At 42.7% G+C, this 15,764-nt stretch overlaps 1 protein-coding gene across 14 annotated transcripts in view; it reads right to left on the bottom strand.

Moving 5' to 3' along the window:
• The window catches only part of NARS2 (asparaginyl-tRNA synthetase 2, mitochondrial), a 53,756-nt gene that overhangs the window by 4,538 nt on the left and 33,454 nt on the right, over positions 1 to 15,764 (bottom strand). For 6 of the 14 annotated variants that reach the window (XM_074932699.1, XM_074932742.1, XM_074932714.1 and 3 more), the window contains 6 exons: positions 10,444 to 10,542; positions 9,968 to 10,005; positions 8,173 to 8,239; positions 5,941 to 6,078; positions 4,696 to 4,793; positions 2,418 to 2,444 (listed from right to left, as the gene is read on the bottom strand). In XM_074932699.1, coding sequence (XP_074788800.1) covers positions 2,418 to 2,444; positions 4,696 to 4,793; positions 5,941 to 6,078; positions 8,173 to 8,239; positions 9,968 to 10,005; positions 10,444 to 10,542 — 467 coding nt within the window. Of the gene's footprint in view, positions 1 to 2,417; positions 2,445 to 4,695; positions 4,794 to 5,940; positions 6,129 to 8,144; positions 8,240 to 9,967; positions 10,006 to 10,410; positions 10,543 to 15,764 lie in introns of all 14 variants that reach the window. The other 8 variants (XM_074932704.1, XM_074932722.1, XM_074932690.1 and 5 more) reach the window with 7 other exon arrangements.

Here is a 15,764-nt window from a genome sequence, read left to right as displayed (position 1 = left end):
CTTGACACACAGCAGAACACACTGGCATTCAAGCTTCCAAGAAAATTAGAAGTTAAAGAGCCCAACGCAGCTCAACCTTTATCCAGAACAGGAGCAAGGCCAAGACAACACAGTAATATCCATCCTAAGCTGGCAGATAACACTGCTCTGCCACTATGCACTTTCACCAGCATTACAACAGAAGATCAGAAAGGTACCTGGACTGTAAAGGTTTCAGTGTGAGGCCATCTTCTCTGCTGATGAGCTTGATGATGATCAGTGAGGAAATGGGTGCCTTACATGTAGAAAGACTGCCTGAAATGCTGCTCAAGCTGATGGTTGTGGGGACATGTCGTTCATTACAAAGTACCTGTTTTGTTGTTGCTCTGCTAAGCTGGCACCTGGAGGCTGCAAACAGGGTCAGGTTCCCTGTTTACAAGGCAATATATTCAAAACTCCCTGGCCACAAAGAAAGCAAGTGATTTTCCAGAGTAAACTCTGATCGCTTGACTTTCCCACCTCACTTCCACAAAGCTCTCCACGTCTAGCCAAGATCAGCATCTACAGCACTGAGCTCTTTTCCATCTACAGTTCAAAGGAAGGAGTGTGAAAATAAGATAAAATAACTCTGAAAAATCACGCCAAATACTTTTGCGACTCATATTCTTTACGGAAAGAAACCCGCACAACAGGAAAAATGTAGTGAACTGAAGACGACTCAGAGGACTTTGACCACGTCAAAGGTGGAAGTTCTATCTACTTCCAAAGGTGGAAGATTTATCTACTTTTTTTTTTGGAAAAGCTTTTTAAAAGGTAGGAATGGGCAGAAGCACAACAGTATTTCAGATCATCAGTCGCCTCTTCACCAAACGATTCTCTCACAAACAAGGCACTCCTGAAGCTGTCCTGGAAGTAGTGACCCCCACAATATCCTCACACTTAGTGGGAGAAGAAAACAGGTAGAAACAGAGATAGAGCAATATGTAAGAGATTTAAAAAGGGACCACATCTCACACAGCTGCCCATTCTAAAGTCAGCAAATATATTTAAAAAGGAATGACTCAACTGTTGTTCAAGGAGTTTATGAGCCAGCTTTGGAGACTAAATTCAATCACTAAATTGGAGAAGATTAATTTCAATCTCTCCTGCTGCCTCCACTGAAAAGATGGATGCTGGCAAACCATGTACCTGTTTTCTGGCAGATTCTGGACTGTAGTCCAGAAGCATCCAGGATTGCTCCTATCCTGCACCTTCCCAGGACACCAGCCCCTGCTATGGCAGGGGATAACAACAGTTTTAATCTTCTCTGGGAAGTTACATCATCTATGATGGACCGGAGAGAACAGAGCCTCCAAAACGACATCACAGGAGGAAAGAATTTCCAGAATGTGATTGCTACATATCACAGGAAAATGCAAATGGCTGATGGGCAATGTCTTAATCATCTCTTAAGGGAAGCATGAGGCAGGGCTGAAGGCTCTTAGTAGTGCTGGAAGGCTCTGTCACTGAACAGCAGACTTCCTCAGGCTATATCGCAGCATCTAACCACACAACTGATCATCCTTGGTGAGGATAATCCTTCCCTCAGATGAAGTGATATGGTGTATTCTGGCCCATAAATGCAAACAAAAGACGACATTTAATTCACCCAGTTTGCAAATGGATGACGGAAAGGTCTGCCATGCACTGGGCTGAGTTCCTGAGTGATTTCGTATTGTGGGAAGGTGAACAATCCTACACTTACTCTTTTTTTTTTTTTTTCCCCCCAAGAGAGCCTCCCTAATGATCAACCCAAATACTACAGAGTATTTGAATATACTCTTCTAAATTTAAAATTCTCTGCACTATCACCCTCTCAGTAGTTGTGACAAAGTACATATCAAGAAACACTTGTCAAGAGGAACACTAAGATCCTTCTGTCGTTTTAATAGGCTAAACCATTAATTCAAAGGTTGATCTGTCTCCTCAGCAGGACAGTTTTAATTGCTTCAACCGCTTTGTTAGGGAAGATTTTTCGACCCAATTGCCCTGTCACTTGCAAAGGGAGTTATTCATAGAGCTGTTAAAGGTCACAAATTGCTTGTGGTTCTGTAACCTGTTTATCTCATGCAATGGCAGTCAGAATCTATTCAACTCTGAAGACAGCCTAATGATTTAATATCAAAAATCATTATGGGTTTGTAAATTAATCCACTTCATGCAACCCTGAAAGGAATGACCTGTGCTGTGAGTGGACAAATTGGGAAGGTAAACTAAGTAGCATTAGATTAAACCTTGTTTAAATGAACTGGCTGTTCCACTTAGACTGGCAGTGACTGCAGGGCAATTGGGCCAAGAAATGTCCCCTCAAGAACAGGATCAAAAAAAAAAAAAGGAAATAATTATTTAAAGAGTCCCAAAAGAAGAAATAGAGCTTGCAGACCAAGATAGTGTCTTACCATTGGTAGGCATCTGCGAGTCCTAATCTGTGGAACAAAAAGAAAACCCCTTGGTAAGTAAAGGAACAGAGGAGATTCGCACAAGCAGCACTTGCTGCCTGAAGAGAATGCTACAAGAAAAGGGAGGGTCTGATGACTAAACTCGGTCCAAAAAGGAAAGGCAGGAAATTAAGGGAAGACATGATCAGTGGTTGTCAGTTGTGGTAATTGGCAGACAATCTTGAACAGATTCCCAACATGCTTCTTAAAATGCAAAGTTTGTTTTGTCAACATGCAGGGTTTATCCCAGCTTCATGCAAAGACTTGTGCATATTCTTAACTTTAAGCGTATCAGTAACCTCTACTTGTGAATGTTTGGAGAGTACAGGCCTGAATATTAAATTTACCATGAGACGCAGCCAACCTCCTTTATGAGTCAAACTCTCTTCACGTGTGTGGCTACATGGTTCCCCTTTCACTGTGCACAAAACCACTGAACACCCGTAGCTTTATCAATGTGTGTCAACTTCTGAAAAACTACTAAATAAAATACTTCTTTTTCTAATTGTCACCAGTGTACCATCTCTTCTTTTCCTGCCCTGGCAGAACTAGAACAAATTTATCTGTTGTTTTTTTTTTTTTTTCCCCATTTCTCTGAACACGAACAGAAAACTCTGTAGGCAATGAGAGACCACTTCTCTCATCTTCAGTGCACTGCAGCTAGCCCTCACCGAGTCTTGGAAAACTATAGCATGAAGTGTGTATGAAAAGACAATAATCCTGTTCTTTATCTCTCTTAGATATGCTGGGTCTGCAGGAAGTAGAATTTAAAAGCCTTAACAAAGTATTTGGGCTCAGCAGATCAGATCCCAAGTACTCAAAATTGAGAAAAACACGTGAAAAGAGCTGTTATTTTTCCAGGTCATCTTCAATACAGAGCTGTACTCGAAGGTCACTGAGGACACACCCTACTTGTAGCTTGAAATAATTCCTATGACTTTCCTGACAAACAAGAAAGTCTGGCTTCAACCTCCACACAGACCCCTCCTCCAGCCCCACACCTTGAGGGTTGTGGACTCTATAGATTTTACTGGCAACAATTTCAAGTGAAAAAGTACAGCAAGCAACAACGTACTTTGGGTCAGCTGAAGAGAGTTCACAGGGAAAGCAGGAGGAAGCACAGGGAGTAACATCATCCTACACCACAAATTGAGAACCAATGTTCTGATGATTTTAATTGCCCTACGCCTTTTGGATCCATTATATTGAAATGGATTTTGCTCTTCTCCACTGACTAGATATATCTCTGTGAGCATGTGGCTGATTTAAGCAACAAATTTATTCCCAATGTGCAAATGGTGTTGCTCTGGGATTAATGCTCCTCCAGAATTGCTTTCCACAAGTGTATGATTGGTCCAGAGGGAAGGGTTCAAGGCCAGGTTGGACGGGGCTTTGAGCAACCTGGTCTAGTGGAGGGTGACCCTGCCTGTGGCAGGCGGGCTGGATTAGAGGAGTTTTAAAGGTCCCTTCTACCCAAAAGCATCCTGTGATTATGTGAAAGCTTCTTTTGAGCAATCAGACAGGATCCAGGGAGTAATTGTCTATGGAGAATTACCCCATCTATAACGTCAATTATTTTTAACTAAGCAGCAGCTTTAATATTCTGAGACTGAATTTAGCCTAAGATTACTCAAAGTCACATGATCCAGAACAAAGCAGCAGAAAAAGAGTCCATATGACACTGTTCAAATCCTGGGCACTTCCAGTGAAGCTTCCCACCAAAGTGTTAACAAAGAACCATATTCTCTGAAATGATGCCACTGAGGCTGTCTGCATCACATCTAGCAAAGCTTCTAACCAAAACTGCAGTTCCTCAATTACACAATGTAATAAATATCTTTAAGCTCTGTCTACGTGACAACTTCCACCTTTGCAATCCACTCTTGGACACAAAAGCTGCAAAGAAAAGGCTCAAGGATGCAGTGCCTCACATCAGACCCTGTTACAGACAGTCCCAGCAGAGCTGAGGCATTCTGCTGCCCTGGTCTCCTCGCATAAAATAAACTCTTCTTCTTTGATGAGCTAAAACAAAGAGCCAGTTTGCACACCTACTTATCTGAATAGGTGATTGCAAACTGTAAAGAAGTTCTCGTGCTTCAGTTGTAGGTATCTCTATGACAAAAACAGGCTTCTGTTAAATACCGTTAGTTGCCCTTCCACTCCTCTGTCTCGCCAACCACTGAGGGTTGCTGAAACACTATCTCGGTCAGGTCTCCTGGCACCTATGGGTCTTCCCTACCTCTGTAAGCGGGATTTCAGGAAGGGCAGTCGCTCCTCTCTCAAGCTGCCTCCACACAACTCCCCTATTCCTGGCACGAGGAGATCAACAGCTGCAACCTTAACAGAAAGAAAGCTAATTAAAGTCATGCACATAGCATACAGCGTACGGCAGAAGATTGTATGGTGGTTTGTAAAAAGCTACTGTAATTCTTCCAGAGTCCAGGACACGTAGGTAAGTATTTGTACATGCTTGAGAAGTCTCTGGTTGACAGGAGAAGGCTGGGAGGGAACTTTACATTGATAATCATCAGTTAAGTCTACAGAAAACCTGAAATAGTGCAGTGATGTTCCAGCCTGAGGACACCTACAGCAGGTGGTGTGAACTGAATCCCACCAGGTTACTCCGGTGACAACCTGTGCCTGTAGGCAAGCCTGTGCAGGGTATAAAGAACCCAACAGCAGCTCACAAGGAAGCAAAGACACACAGGGAAGTTTTCTGAAGACCTGATTCCCTTAGAGTTTAAGCTGCTCTGGTGCTGTAACTTGTGTTTGCCCCCTGTCTGCCCCCACCACTCCTTGAGCCAGCTGTAGTGGTAACGATACCAGTGGATCAACAGCACTTGTGCTGGATCCAAGTCTTAGGATCCCAGTGTCACCACTTACGCTGTTAGGTTTGGTCTGGCTGTCTCTTGGGTTTTGTTTTCTAGGGTTACTTTTCATATCCAACAGCTGAACTGTTGCTAGTATTAAAACCACTGAAGTGACAGTGGTACGTGGTGGGATAGTTGTGTTCTTTTTAGCAGAAGCAATGCTTTAGGTTCTCAGTTCAATTGTGAAATCACACCTTCAAAGCATGAGACTTGTGGAAAAAGAGCTTACTTCTTGTGCCCATCTGCTGTCTGGGGATTACATGGATGCTACATTTGGATGACAACAGAACCACGGACTGCTGGGAGCCATGCAATTCTAGGCATTTCATCTAGTAGTACAGAAGTTTACCAGGAAAACAAATAAACTGTGGCAAACTTAAGGGACTTAAGCAAAAACGCTATCCAACTCCTTAATCGTCCTCCTCCTGCTGTTCCTGCTTTGGGGTTTTCTTCTCTATAACAGGAAAAAGGCTGGAGAGGATCAGTTGAGGGTCATGTCTTACCCCGGACTTCTTGAGTGGAGGCCCAGCAGAAGACTACCCTCATCTGTTTATCAGAAGGCTAAAACACATGCCTAGCTAAAAAAGCAGTGCAAGTGTGACCCATGGACTCACTGTATGCTGAGGTCCATCTTCATTGTCCCGCATGTAGAAAGGTTTGAGGTCGTATGGGTAGTTAATCACAAACACGGGCACTTCACCACAGTGCTTCACCAGATACTTTTCATGTTCTGTTTGGAGGTCACAGCCCCACTGTAAAGACAGCAAAAGGAACCTGGAATCCTGCTTTAGTGTTATCTTGCCTGTGGCAAGAGACACAACAAAATCCCTGTGCAGGAGAGACATTGTGGTGGTTTGACCTTGGCTAAATGCCAGGTACACACCGAATCGCTCTATCACTTCCCCCCCTTTCCCCTTGTTTTCTCAACAGGGCAAAGAGGGGAAAGAAAATAAGATAGGAAAAAAAACCAAACCACCAACCCTTGTGGGTAAAACAAAAGCAGTTTTAATATAAGCAAAGCAAAGGTCCGCTCACAGAAGCAAAAAAAAGAAAAGAGATTGATTCTCTACTTCCCGTGAAGAGGTGATGTCGGGCCCTCTCAGGAGCAGGGCTCCCATATGTGTAGTGGTTGCCTCAGAGGACCAAGGGTGACCCCCTTCCTCCTTTTTCCCAGCTTTATACTTGAGCAGACATCACATGGTCTGGAATATCCCTTTGGTCAGCTGGCGTCAGCTGTCCTGGCTGTGCCCCCTCCCAAGATCTTCCCCACCCCGTCCCACTGCGGGGGAAAAAATGTCAGAAAGAGCCTTGGTGCTGTGTGAGCACCACTCAGCAGCGGCCACAACATCAGGGTGCTATCAACACCCTGCCAGCCCCCAACACAAAACACAGCACCGTGAGGGCTGCTGTAGGGGAAAACCAATTCCAGCTCAGCCAGACCCAGTACAGACTTTGAATAACATGGAACTAAGCACAGCAACTTCTCACGCAGACCACCAGGAAAATCTGCTAAGCACACAGAGTTTCACGAGTTTTAAGGCAGGGCAAAGCAGTGAAAATAATATGGTTTAACTTTCACAAAACATGGCCAGATCATCCCTGCATCAAGTCCAAGCATCTGGTATCAAATCAGAAAAAAAAACCCGAAACAAACCAAAACAAAATCCCAAAACCACACTCCGCATAGCTTAAGGGAAATAGGAACCTATCCAAAATCAGCTTACTCAACCCAGTAAACCGGCCTTATTTCAGTATTACCTTCTGTATACAGCAATCAGCTTTGCTAGGCTGACCACTCTCTTCCCTGCTGCGTCCTGTTACATGCTACATTAATTCTCGCTTAAGAAAACCCAGCATCCTATTAACCAATTCTTTGTTATCAGAGACCTTGGACTTCTGCAATGCCCTTCACTTCTCCCTTCTCACAGCGCTGTTATAAATTCTGTGGCTTTTGACTAGAGACCTCCAGTCCATTATATGATGGGCAAAGAATACTGGGGCAGTGGAAAGGGAAGGGGGAAACAGATATTCTGCTGACTCTCCTCATCTGAAAATATCCTGAGTTTGCCATCTCAGATCAAGGTAGTACAGGCACAGGATCTGAGACTCTACACTCACTTGTACACAGAGACAAGACAATTACCCAACTGGCTACAAAGGTGGCTTCAGCCAGAGGGCTATTTCCCTCAAAGCATCAGAATGAAATAAAGATTAATCAGAATACACATGAGGTGAGCACCACCAGAAATGCCCTCCCTATTAGTGTGTGTATGTTTGAAATTGGGAAATAGATGATTTTTAGAAAACCATAATCTAACAGTGTTAGAAGGACTAGCATATGATTCTTTTTCCCTATCAACAACTATGCTTTGGAAAGACAAGTGATTCCCTCTACCTACATCTAGACTACATGGTATTTTGACAGGGTTTTGGCTTATTAGTCCTTGTCAAACTTTTGGTGCTTTTCTAGTATCATTCCTTTGTTTGAGGAGTATTGCAGCAACTCTCCTTAGATGACTGCTACTGAATCCACAACACACTCAGCACCACTCACATAAAGAGAAGTGCCTTTGCTAAATCCTTGGTTCTTCAACAGCAAACTCATCCCTTCCCTGAAAACACTACAGTTGTTCTGCTACAGATCTCACTCTTTACATTGTTCCCATTTCAAGCCTGAAGGGCAAAAGTTACACCTGAGTTACAACTGAGCAAACACCCCAGGAAGCAGATAACCTGTGCTAAGTAATGTCTCGTGGTATCAGAAAGACAGAAAGGAGATCTACAAAGTTCAGGCTGGCTGTGCACATGAACAGGGCACAGGGACAAGACACCAGGTATCTACCTACCTCTGGCTTGAAAGTGAAAGTTTGAGAAGCTCGCTTCAAAATTTCCACTGCTTCACTGTAGGAAATTCTGCAAGAGGAAAAAAAAAAAAGTCTCTAAGATAACTATGAAAGGAATAACAAGAAAGTTTTCTGGCTAAGTGCCACACTGGAAAATTAAGGAGGCATTTCCCCACCGCCATGCCAACTTGTGCTGTGATGTCAGACTTCCCAGCAATGCTTCTTTGGACAGAATCCAAAAACCATTTTACATGGCAAAGAACCCCGTTTGCTTGTGCTTCAGCTACATGCAGAGCAGGAAGTGCTAAGCTCTCAAGATACTTTTGCATTATTGCTATGTTGCATTTCACTCGGAAGCGAGCTCTGTGGAGAATTGCTTCATAGAAATTCGTGCATTTTTTTCAAGAAAACAATTTGCTCTCATGGGCATAGCTCCAACAACATATCTCTACCGTTCAGGATGGTGTTAGGCAAAAACAAGAGGCCATAGTGCAAAGGGCTTATAGCTCAAACATTTTCATTTTACTTTGCAAAACCGGTGAGATCTATTTGTGACAATGTTTCTCTGCTCCTCTGACAGATGTGAGAGCAGATTTTCCACCAACTTCCACCAGTAAAAAAAGAACAGCATCATGGCAGAGGAAACATAAAAAAATGCAGTGAAAGATGCTGCAGGTTTGATAACTGGAAATCAAGATACAGTGGAAGATACTTTTGCTGACAAGTTTTCCACATACGAAGAAAATGTTGTGGACAGAGAGAAGAAAGAGTAACCTGATCACAATAATTTCATCTCTCTGTGTCACCGGCTAAATCCAATTACAAACCAAATTCCCTGAAGAGTGCGAGCTCTTTACACACAGCTACAAGGTTTCACTAATACAGGAAGGCTTCTGGAGGAAATACCTCAAGAAAGAATACATTGCTCCATGTGTTTGGGTTATGTGAGGCCATGGTCCAAATGAGGTATATCACTGGCACAGGTTCAACGCGTGTAACTGATGTGTGTAAGCCAGGAATGCCACAGATCTGCCAGCAGCTGATGAAGAGAGAGAGGAACATGAGCTGACTCACTCTCTTTTTCCTTGGACCATGAAAAAAAGCTGAGTACAACTCTGTCCTCTCAGGAATATCAGTTAGGTCCAAAGAGAGAAGGGCTGAAACAGGGAGGCAGTGACTTCACTGAGGTCTCTCCCATGGGGCTCATGCAGGCACAAGGCACAGGGAGGATCTATCATGATCCTGTTGCCCAAGCGTAGCTGCACCTGGTTAACAGGCAAAGCAGTGTTTTTTGAAGTGATTATTTGAAGAGACAGGCAAGAGGAGATATTATTGGAGGCCAAGGAGGGAAACCAGAACCCTTCAAGTTCTTTAGCACACAGAAAACTGGGAAAAGGAGTTGCACAAGCAGTTGGATACAGAAAAACAACCGGGATTTTAAAGTATCAAAAAATAGTTTTGTAACACGAGAGTCATTGAAGTGTGAAAGAAGGCAAAGCACCAAAGCCAAAACCAAGCAAGACCGTAAACAAACCAGTGTGCAGGTACATGCTGGCAGGAGGATGATTTTCTAGAAAGAGGATCTTGTCCAGGGAAGCAAAAGCCAGCAGATTCAGATGCCCGTCTCATGAAGAGATGACAAGGCAACTGGTGAACAGTACAAAGGGAACTGCAGTTCACGCTCTTTTGGAGACGTTATGCTAATGCAGGAGACATTGAGTTGGGAAAGAACAAGAACATATACAAAATAGGAACTTCCCCCAAAAGCCCTCTTCCCGATTGAAGTATAAGTACTTACGTCACAAATTTGTTCTTCAGAATCTGTTCCAACCTGTCCTTGGTCAAAACAAAACAAAACGTAAAAATGTAAGGCCACTCTTAAGGGTTTAGGATCTCAGAGGAAACTCAGAAAAGCTACTTCCCTCTAAGTTTTAATTTGTAGGTCTGCATTATGATCTACATACGGGTCAAAATCCACTCCCGGCCATTTAGTGCTGAAAGGGGACCCGATTATTGGAGCTGATGATTCCGAGGCTACTAGAAGATGTGACAGCTACAGTTCTACTACACTTGCCACCAGCTATAGAAAGTTGTGTGTCCTCTCTCTGTTGCCCTGAACAATCACTTAAGCTCAGACTGACTTTTAGCTCTTCACAGTTTGTTAACACAGGACAACACAGCAAAGAAGAATAATAAAAAAATTAAGCCTCTCTATAGCCAAGAGCTCACAAAATGCGTAACACAATTGCAACTCTTTTCTGTCACATTTATTACCTTTTGGGCAGGAGCCATGTATTTATGAAAAAGCTCAACATCACGGGGACATTTGGAGAGCACAGTGCTTGTTGCTGTCTTGAAAAGATCTTCCATAACCTAACAGAGAAAACAGGAGCGCATGAAAATTTAACACTGCTTAGATGTCTCAGACTATAAATAAAACAGTACACATCAGCCAAAGGTTACAGAAGGAGCTTCTGTCCTCCTGCACGGTCAGACTGCGTGAGAGGGTACCAGTTTGCTAATGCTCCTAATTAGCAGTCTTGCTCAGTAGCTGAAGAGGACTGGAACCTCTTTCTACTATGGGTTTAGGGCTTCAGTGTCTGCTGGTGGCCTCAGTATCTGAAGTCAGGTATCTCCAGTGAACAAAGCACAGCTAAAATATTCAAGCAGCCCTGGTCAGCCACAAACACATACATTACAACCATTTGTGATGACTGGTCTCAAATTAGTGAGGTGTCTGTCCTGTAATGAGCAATTCTGGTTTTATGCTTTGTTGTTAGAAGAGGAAGAACCAAAAGAGAGGAAGATAAATGTGTACTGTGCAGAGCCAGCCATCAAACAGATCCCAGCTAGAGAGACTCCGCAGCAAGAGCAAAGCGAAGAAAACATGTAGAGAGATGAATAGAGAGCTAAAGTGAAGGACGCATCAATGCGAGGATGCTTGAGAAACTAAAAAAAGATGTGGTTTAATTTCCATAAACTAATGTGGATTAACTAAATGACATTATCATCCAATTTGGATATACTTATCCAGTAAAATGGGCTTCACCCATGAAGAAATTAAAATGCCATTTTGGTTCTAAATGAAAAAAGTCCCCACGTGGGATGCCACTGCATTTTGATCAACCCATTTTTAAGAGTAATTTTCTCTTTCGGTTAAGCAAAGCAGACTATCCAAGACACTTGCTGTTGCACAGATTAAGAGTTCCCATGACTCCTTGTAGTTTTACACCTGCACAAAGCAGGTAGCTGATACCTGTGTAGTACTGATGATCCCAACCCTTCTTCAAAATCTCCTTCCTTATTCTCATCTCCTTTGTAAGGAACACAGCAAAGCAGTTGGGTTGCACGTCATCTCAGCCTAGGATGGGACCAGGTTTTTCCCAACAAAAAGGGCCTCTGACAGCCCTGGCACATTCTTGGTTTTTTTTTCTGTGAGCATAACAACTGCTTCATTAACTGCAGAGTTGAGAGAAGCAAAGTATCCACCACTGATATCTAGGTGAGTAGCAGTCCCTAGACACTGCAAAGCCCAGGGGAGACTAAGTGTGAAAAGGTGAACGTGATGTTCAGTCAGCAGATCAGAGGAAAAGGCAGGTCTCTGCCTTGCAAGAAACCCAGTCTTGCAGGGTAAAAGGAACTAAAAGCACAGAAAAGCAGCAGTTGGGCTACTGACATAGCCAAGATTTCAGGCACATTGTTCAAACTCTCATGTTTAGAAGAACTCATCTTCATCACTTGTCCCAAACTGCTGAAACACTGCTCTGTGCTGATGAACCGCCTCTGCATCCCACCAGCCTAGAGAAGCTGGTAAATCAATCTATTTTGACTCCTCTGGAGCCAGCCTCCAGACTCCTGCATCAATCTGGGCCCTCTTTTTAAAAAAAGGGACGATCCAAATAAAGGAACAGCATTATCATATGCAGATGAACAGTTTTACCCCTACTGCTACTCAAACACAGAGGAAATGAAAAGCTAGCATTCCTGCTGCTGAGTGGCAAATAAGCAAACAGTCAGCTTTGAACTTTCTTCAAAGTAGCTAGAAAAAGGCTTATGCAAATGAAATTAGAAAACTTCTTGGCAATTCATCTGGTTTCACCAAGTAGAGACAAAGGGATTTTACATTAAGCTTCCTCTTTCTAGAAAATGAAAGTATCATCTGGTTTCAGAAAAGCATGTTGTTTAATTAGCACTTTTTTTCCTCACTGTGCGATAAAGTAACAATTAGGTTCCCACAGCACTCAACATAAGCAGCTTCCTCTTGTGGAAAAAAGATGTGGGTGGTATGGGAAAAACAATCTGAGAAATATTTCCAGGTTTGAGACTGAGGTTTTATCCTGGCAAAAAAGACAGACACGTGGGTCATACATTGGCCTCCTCACTGCTCTTATTCTTATTTATGCCAAATGTGTACTAGGCACGAAGAGTGGAGGGAAAACAGGGGGAAAAAGAAAAAAAGCTCTGAGAAGTTAGGCTTTAAGCAGATAATATAATAAAGGATTGGAAAGTAGGCTATATGAAAAATAAGTGGAGAATCATAACCACTGGCTTGTTGGTTTGAGAGAACGCGTGAGATGGAGATATAAGTGATTGGTTTGAACATATCCTGAAAGAAACGTGTTTGATAGGAGACTTACACATGGAAAAAGCCATTGGAATCAATGATCAATCTCCTGATGTCCAAAAGCCCATTAATTTGGTTGCTTCATAATGGAAATGTAGAAATTGTGCTGGTAGGAGGGCAGGCGAGGAGGACAGTGGTAAAACTTTTCCCTTCTCCCTCATCCCTCTCAGTCTTTCTTGTTTTTCACCATTCAAAGAAGTTCAACAGTATCAATCTTTGCCTTCCCCAATGTTGCTGTGGAATTTAATGGTTAACTGTCCAATTTTAAGGAGGAACAGCTCCCAACTGTATTGTTTAATTTTATCTTGGATCGTTCGATACTGCAGCTTATTCTCTTCCAAATAAAATTATGATCAGAGTTGAAACGGAGAAAATCATCAACAAAACAGCAGTAAATGTCAGCAGCAGAAATTGAAGGTGCTGTGCACTACAAGAAGGGTTCAAATCATAATCTTTCTTACATAAGACACTTTCAGATAAATCACAAGAACTGCCAGTAGGATTTTTGTTTATGCATTTACCTGGGGTATGCATACAGATGCAGTGTAGATCACAGGGTATTTACACACAAAACTTTCACCAAGTGGACCACTGCTTCTTGCCTTCATGCTGGCTCACACACACACACACACACACAGAGGGGAGATTCACATCTGATCTTGGTCATAAAGTCTCCTCTCTCAGCTATATAACCGAGAGCTCAGGACCCACTCTGGAGAAACACTGTTGTTACAAAAGGAAGGAGACTCTGTCAGACCACTGCCTCACTGGCCCTCGAAGCTGAACAATAAATGCTGATGGAAGTTAGGAAACAAAGTCTCAGCTATGGCAGCTGGATGCCCCTTCAGAGAAGGAACCTATAGCCCTGCAGATACCCCGATGTCCCTAAAGCATGCTGCACAAGATACAGGGAACAAACCCTTCCCACGTGACTACCAGTGTTTGTTCCCTTGAGCCTGCAGTTAGATTTGCCCAACTGTCTTAGCCTTGACACTGAAGACAAAAAGTACTCTTGAGTGCAAACTATTCTGGAAATCAAACACCATCCATGCTTCAGATCTAAAGTCCCTGAAACTAATACCCCAAATCAGTGCTACTGTTGATTTCATTTCATGCCTGAATTCTCTTCTGTAAAATGGAGGCAATAACACTCCATGTCACTGGGCTGCAATAACAGAAAATTAATTCTGATGAAGTACATAACTAGTGGAAGACAATACGTCTGCCCTCAGGACAGAGCTGAAATACTATGTGTTAAATTGTATTCTCCATCTTAAAGAGGTGTATTCTTCATCTCTTAAAAAGACAGTGGTGCTAGCATGTCATCTTGTTAAAGGAAGACTAACACTACGCATAAACTCCCCAAAATGCCTTCAGGAAAACTTCCTTCTGGCACTTCCCAACTTTACAGCCTAAATAATGGGGTTTTAGCATGGTTTTGTATGTGTATTTGATGAAATTCAATAATGACTGTATCATATGGCCTCTTTGAGATCCCGTTAGTGCCATGAGTGAAGTTGGATCCTTTAAATCCATTGCACTGCCACGACAGTGAAAGGTAAAAGAGAAGATAATGACCTACAAAAATGGCTACATGATATAGCACTGAAGAGAGAAGGAGAGGGTGGCAGCAGGCATCTCGGAGGACAGATGAGACTGGAAACCTTGGACCTCCAACTCAGGGACTGGATGGGCGATGGCCCTAGTAAGTTGAGACACTTTCAACAAACTGAACTCCTTCCACTGTCTTACCTGACCTTCTTCTAACTCCATCTCTTTGTCATCCAATTTGGAGGAAGAGTGCCTTTGGGGCAACTTGACTCAACTTCTTGATTAGACTGTTATGGAAAGAGGCCACAGAATCTCTCCTTAGATACACTTTCATATACCCTGTACACTAGAGTGGTAATATATCTATCACCCAGCCATGCAGCGTGGAGTACTGCACCGAGCACGTGGGACTTTCCACAGAAAGTATTGTGAAACCAGTATGGTGAGTATTTAAGCTTCTTTGTAGCGCTAAAACACGTTTTGGCACAGAACAGAAATTTAGATTGCATGATCAAGACACATGAGACTTCACAAGAACTAATGTGCTACTAATTTAGGAATAACTGAGAACTACCCTGTGCAATTACAGTGGGGGAAAAAAGGCTGCTGCTCTAAGATTTCAGGCCTTTGTTCCAAATACATGTAACTGTGTTATTAAATCTTCTTTTTCCTTTTATTTTGTAAGGAAAGCTGTTTCTTTTGGAGCTCTGGGTGAGAGAAAGATCTCAAGCCTCATCAGTGAATGGTAAACATGCACATCTTTGTAGCAAAGGCTCTTCTTTAATGGTGTATAAGCAAATACTTCAAGATGTCCCTGAAGAAGCTGAGCACTCCCAGCACACTAACTTGCTGAAGTTAAGAGGTATTCAGACCAAATGTTGAATACCAATTTTAAAAATAAATTTTAAACAATCCAGCTCTTTATGTGAGGACAAAGTTCAGATGCTAACCCTGGCCAAGAGCCCCCAAGGCATTCAACTGGGCGTTTTGCACCAAACAAAGAACTTGCAGATGACGACAGACAAACTGCCCAACGGGCAGATACATGAGAGAACACTGGATTTAGGTCAGTTATGTAGGGAAAAAGAAACTGAACTTCAGCTTTAGAGCAGCTGCCAGGTTTGGTTTTTTTTTGTTTGTTTGTTTGTTTTTTGTTTTTTTGCTTTTTTTTTTTTTTTTTTTTTTTTTTAAAAGAGAGATTGCCCAATGATTCAAAAATAAACAAAACGGGAACTCCACTTCGGCAAATGAGAACATCACAAAAGCAAGCATGTTGCAATGGAGACTTGCTATGAAGAATGCAAAACGATGGCTGCCAGGACACTTTCTGTTATAGGGAAAGATGCTTGTCAAAGACTTTGGGACAGAGGGAAGAAGTGAAAGAGGAGAGCACAAGCTGAGACTTCATAAGATGTTTAGC

Source organism: Athene noctua, chromosome 1 (assembly GCF_965140245.1).
Source record: "Athene noctua chromosome 1, bAthNoc1.hap1.1, whole genome shotgun sequence".
NCBI lineage: Eukaryota > Metazoa > Chordata > Aves > Strigiformes > Strigidae > Athene > Athene noctua.
This window is presented reverse-complemented; position numbering and strand designations above follow the sequence as displayed.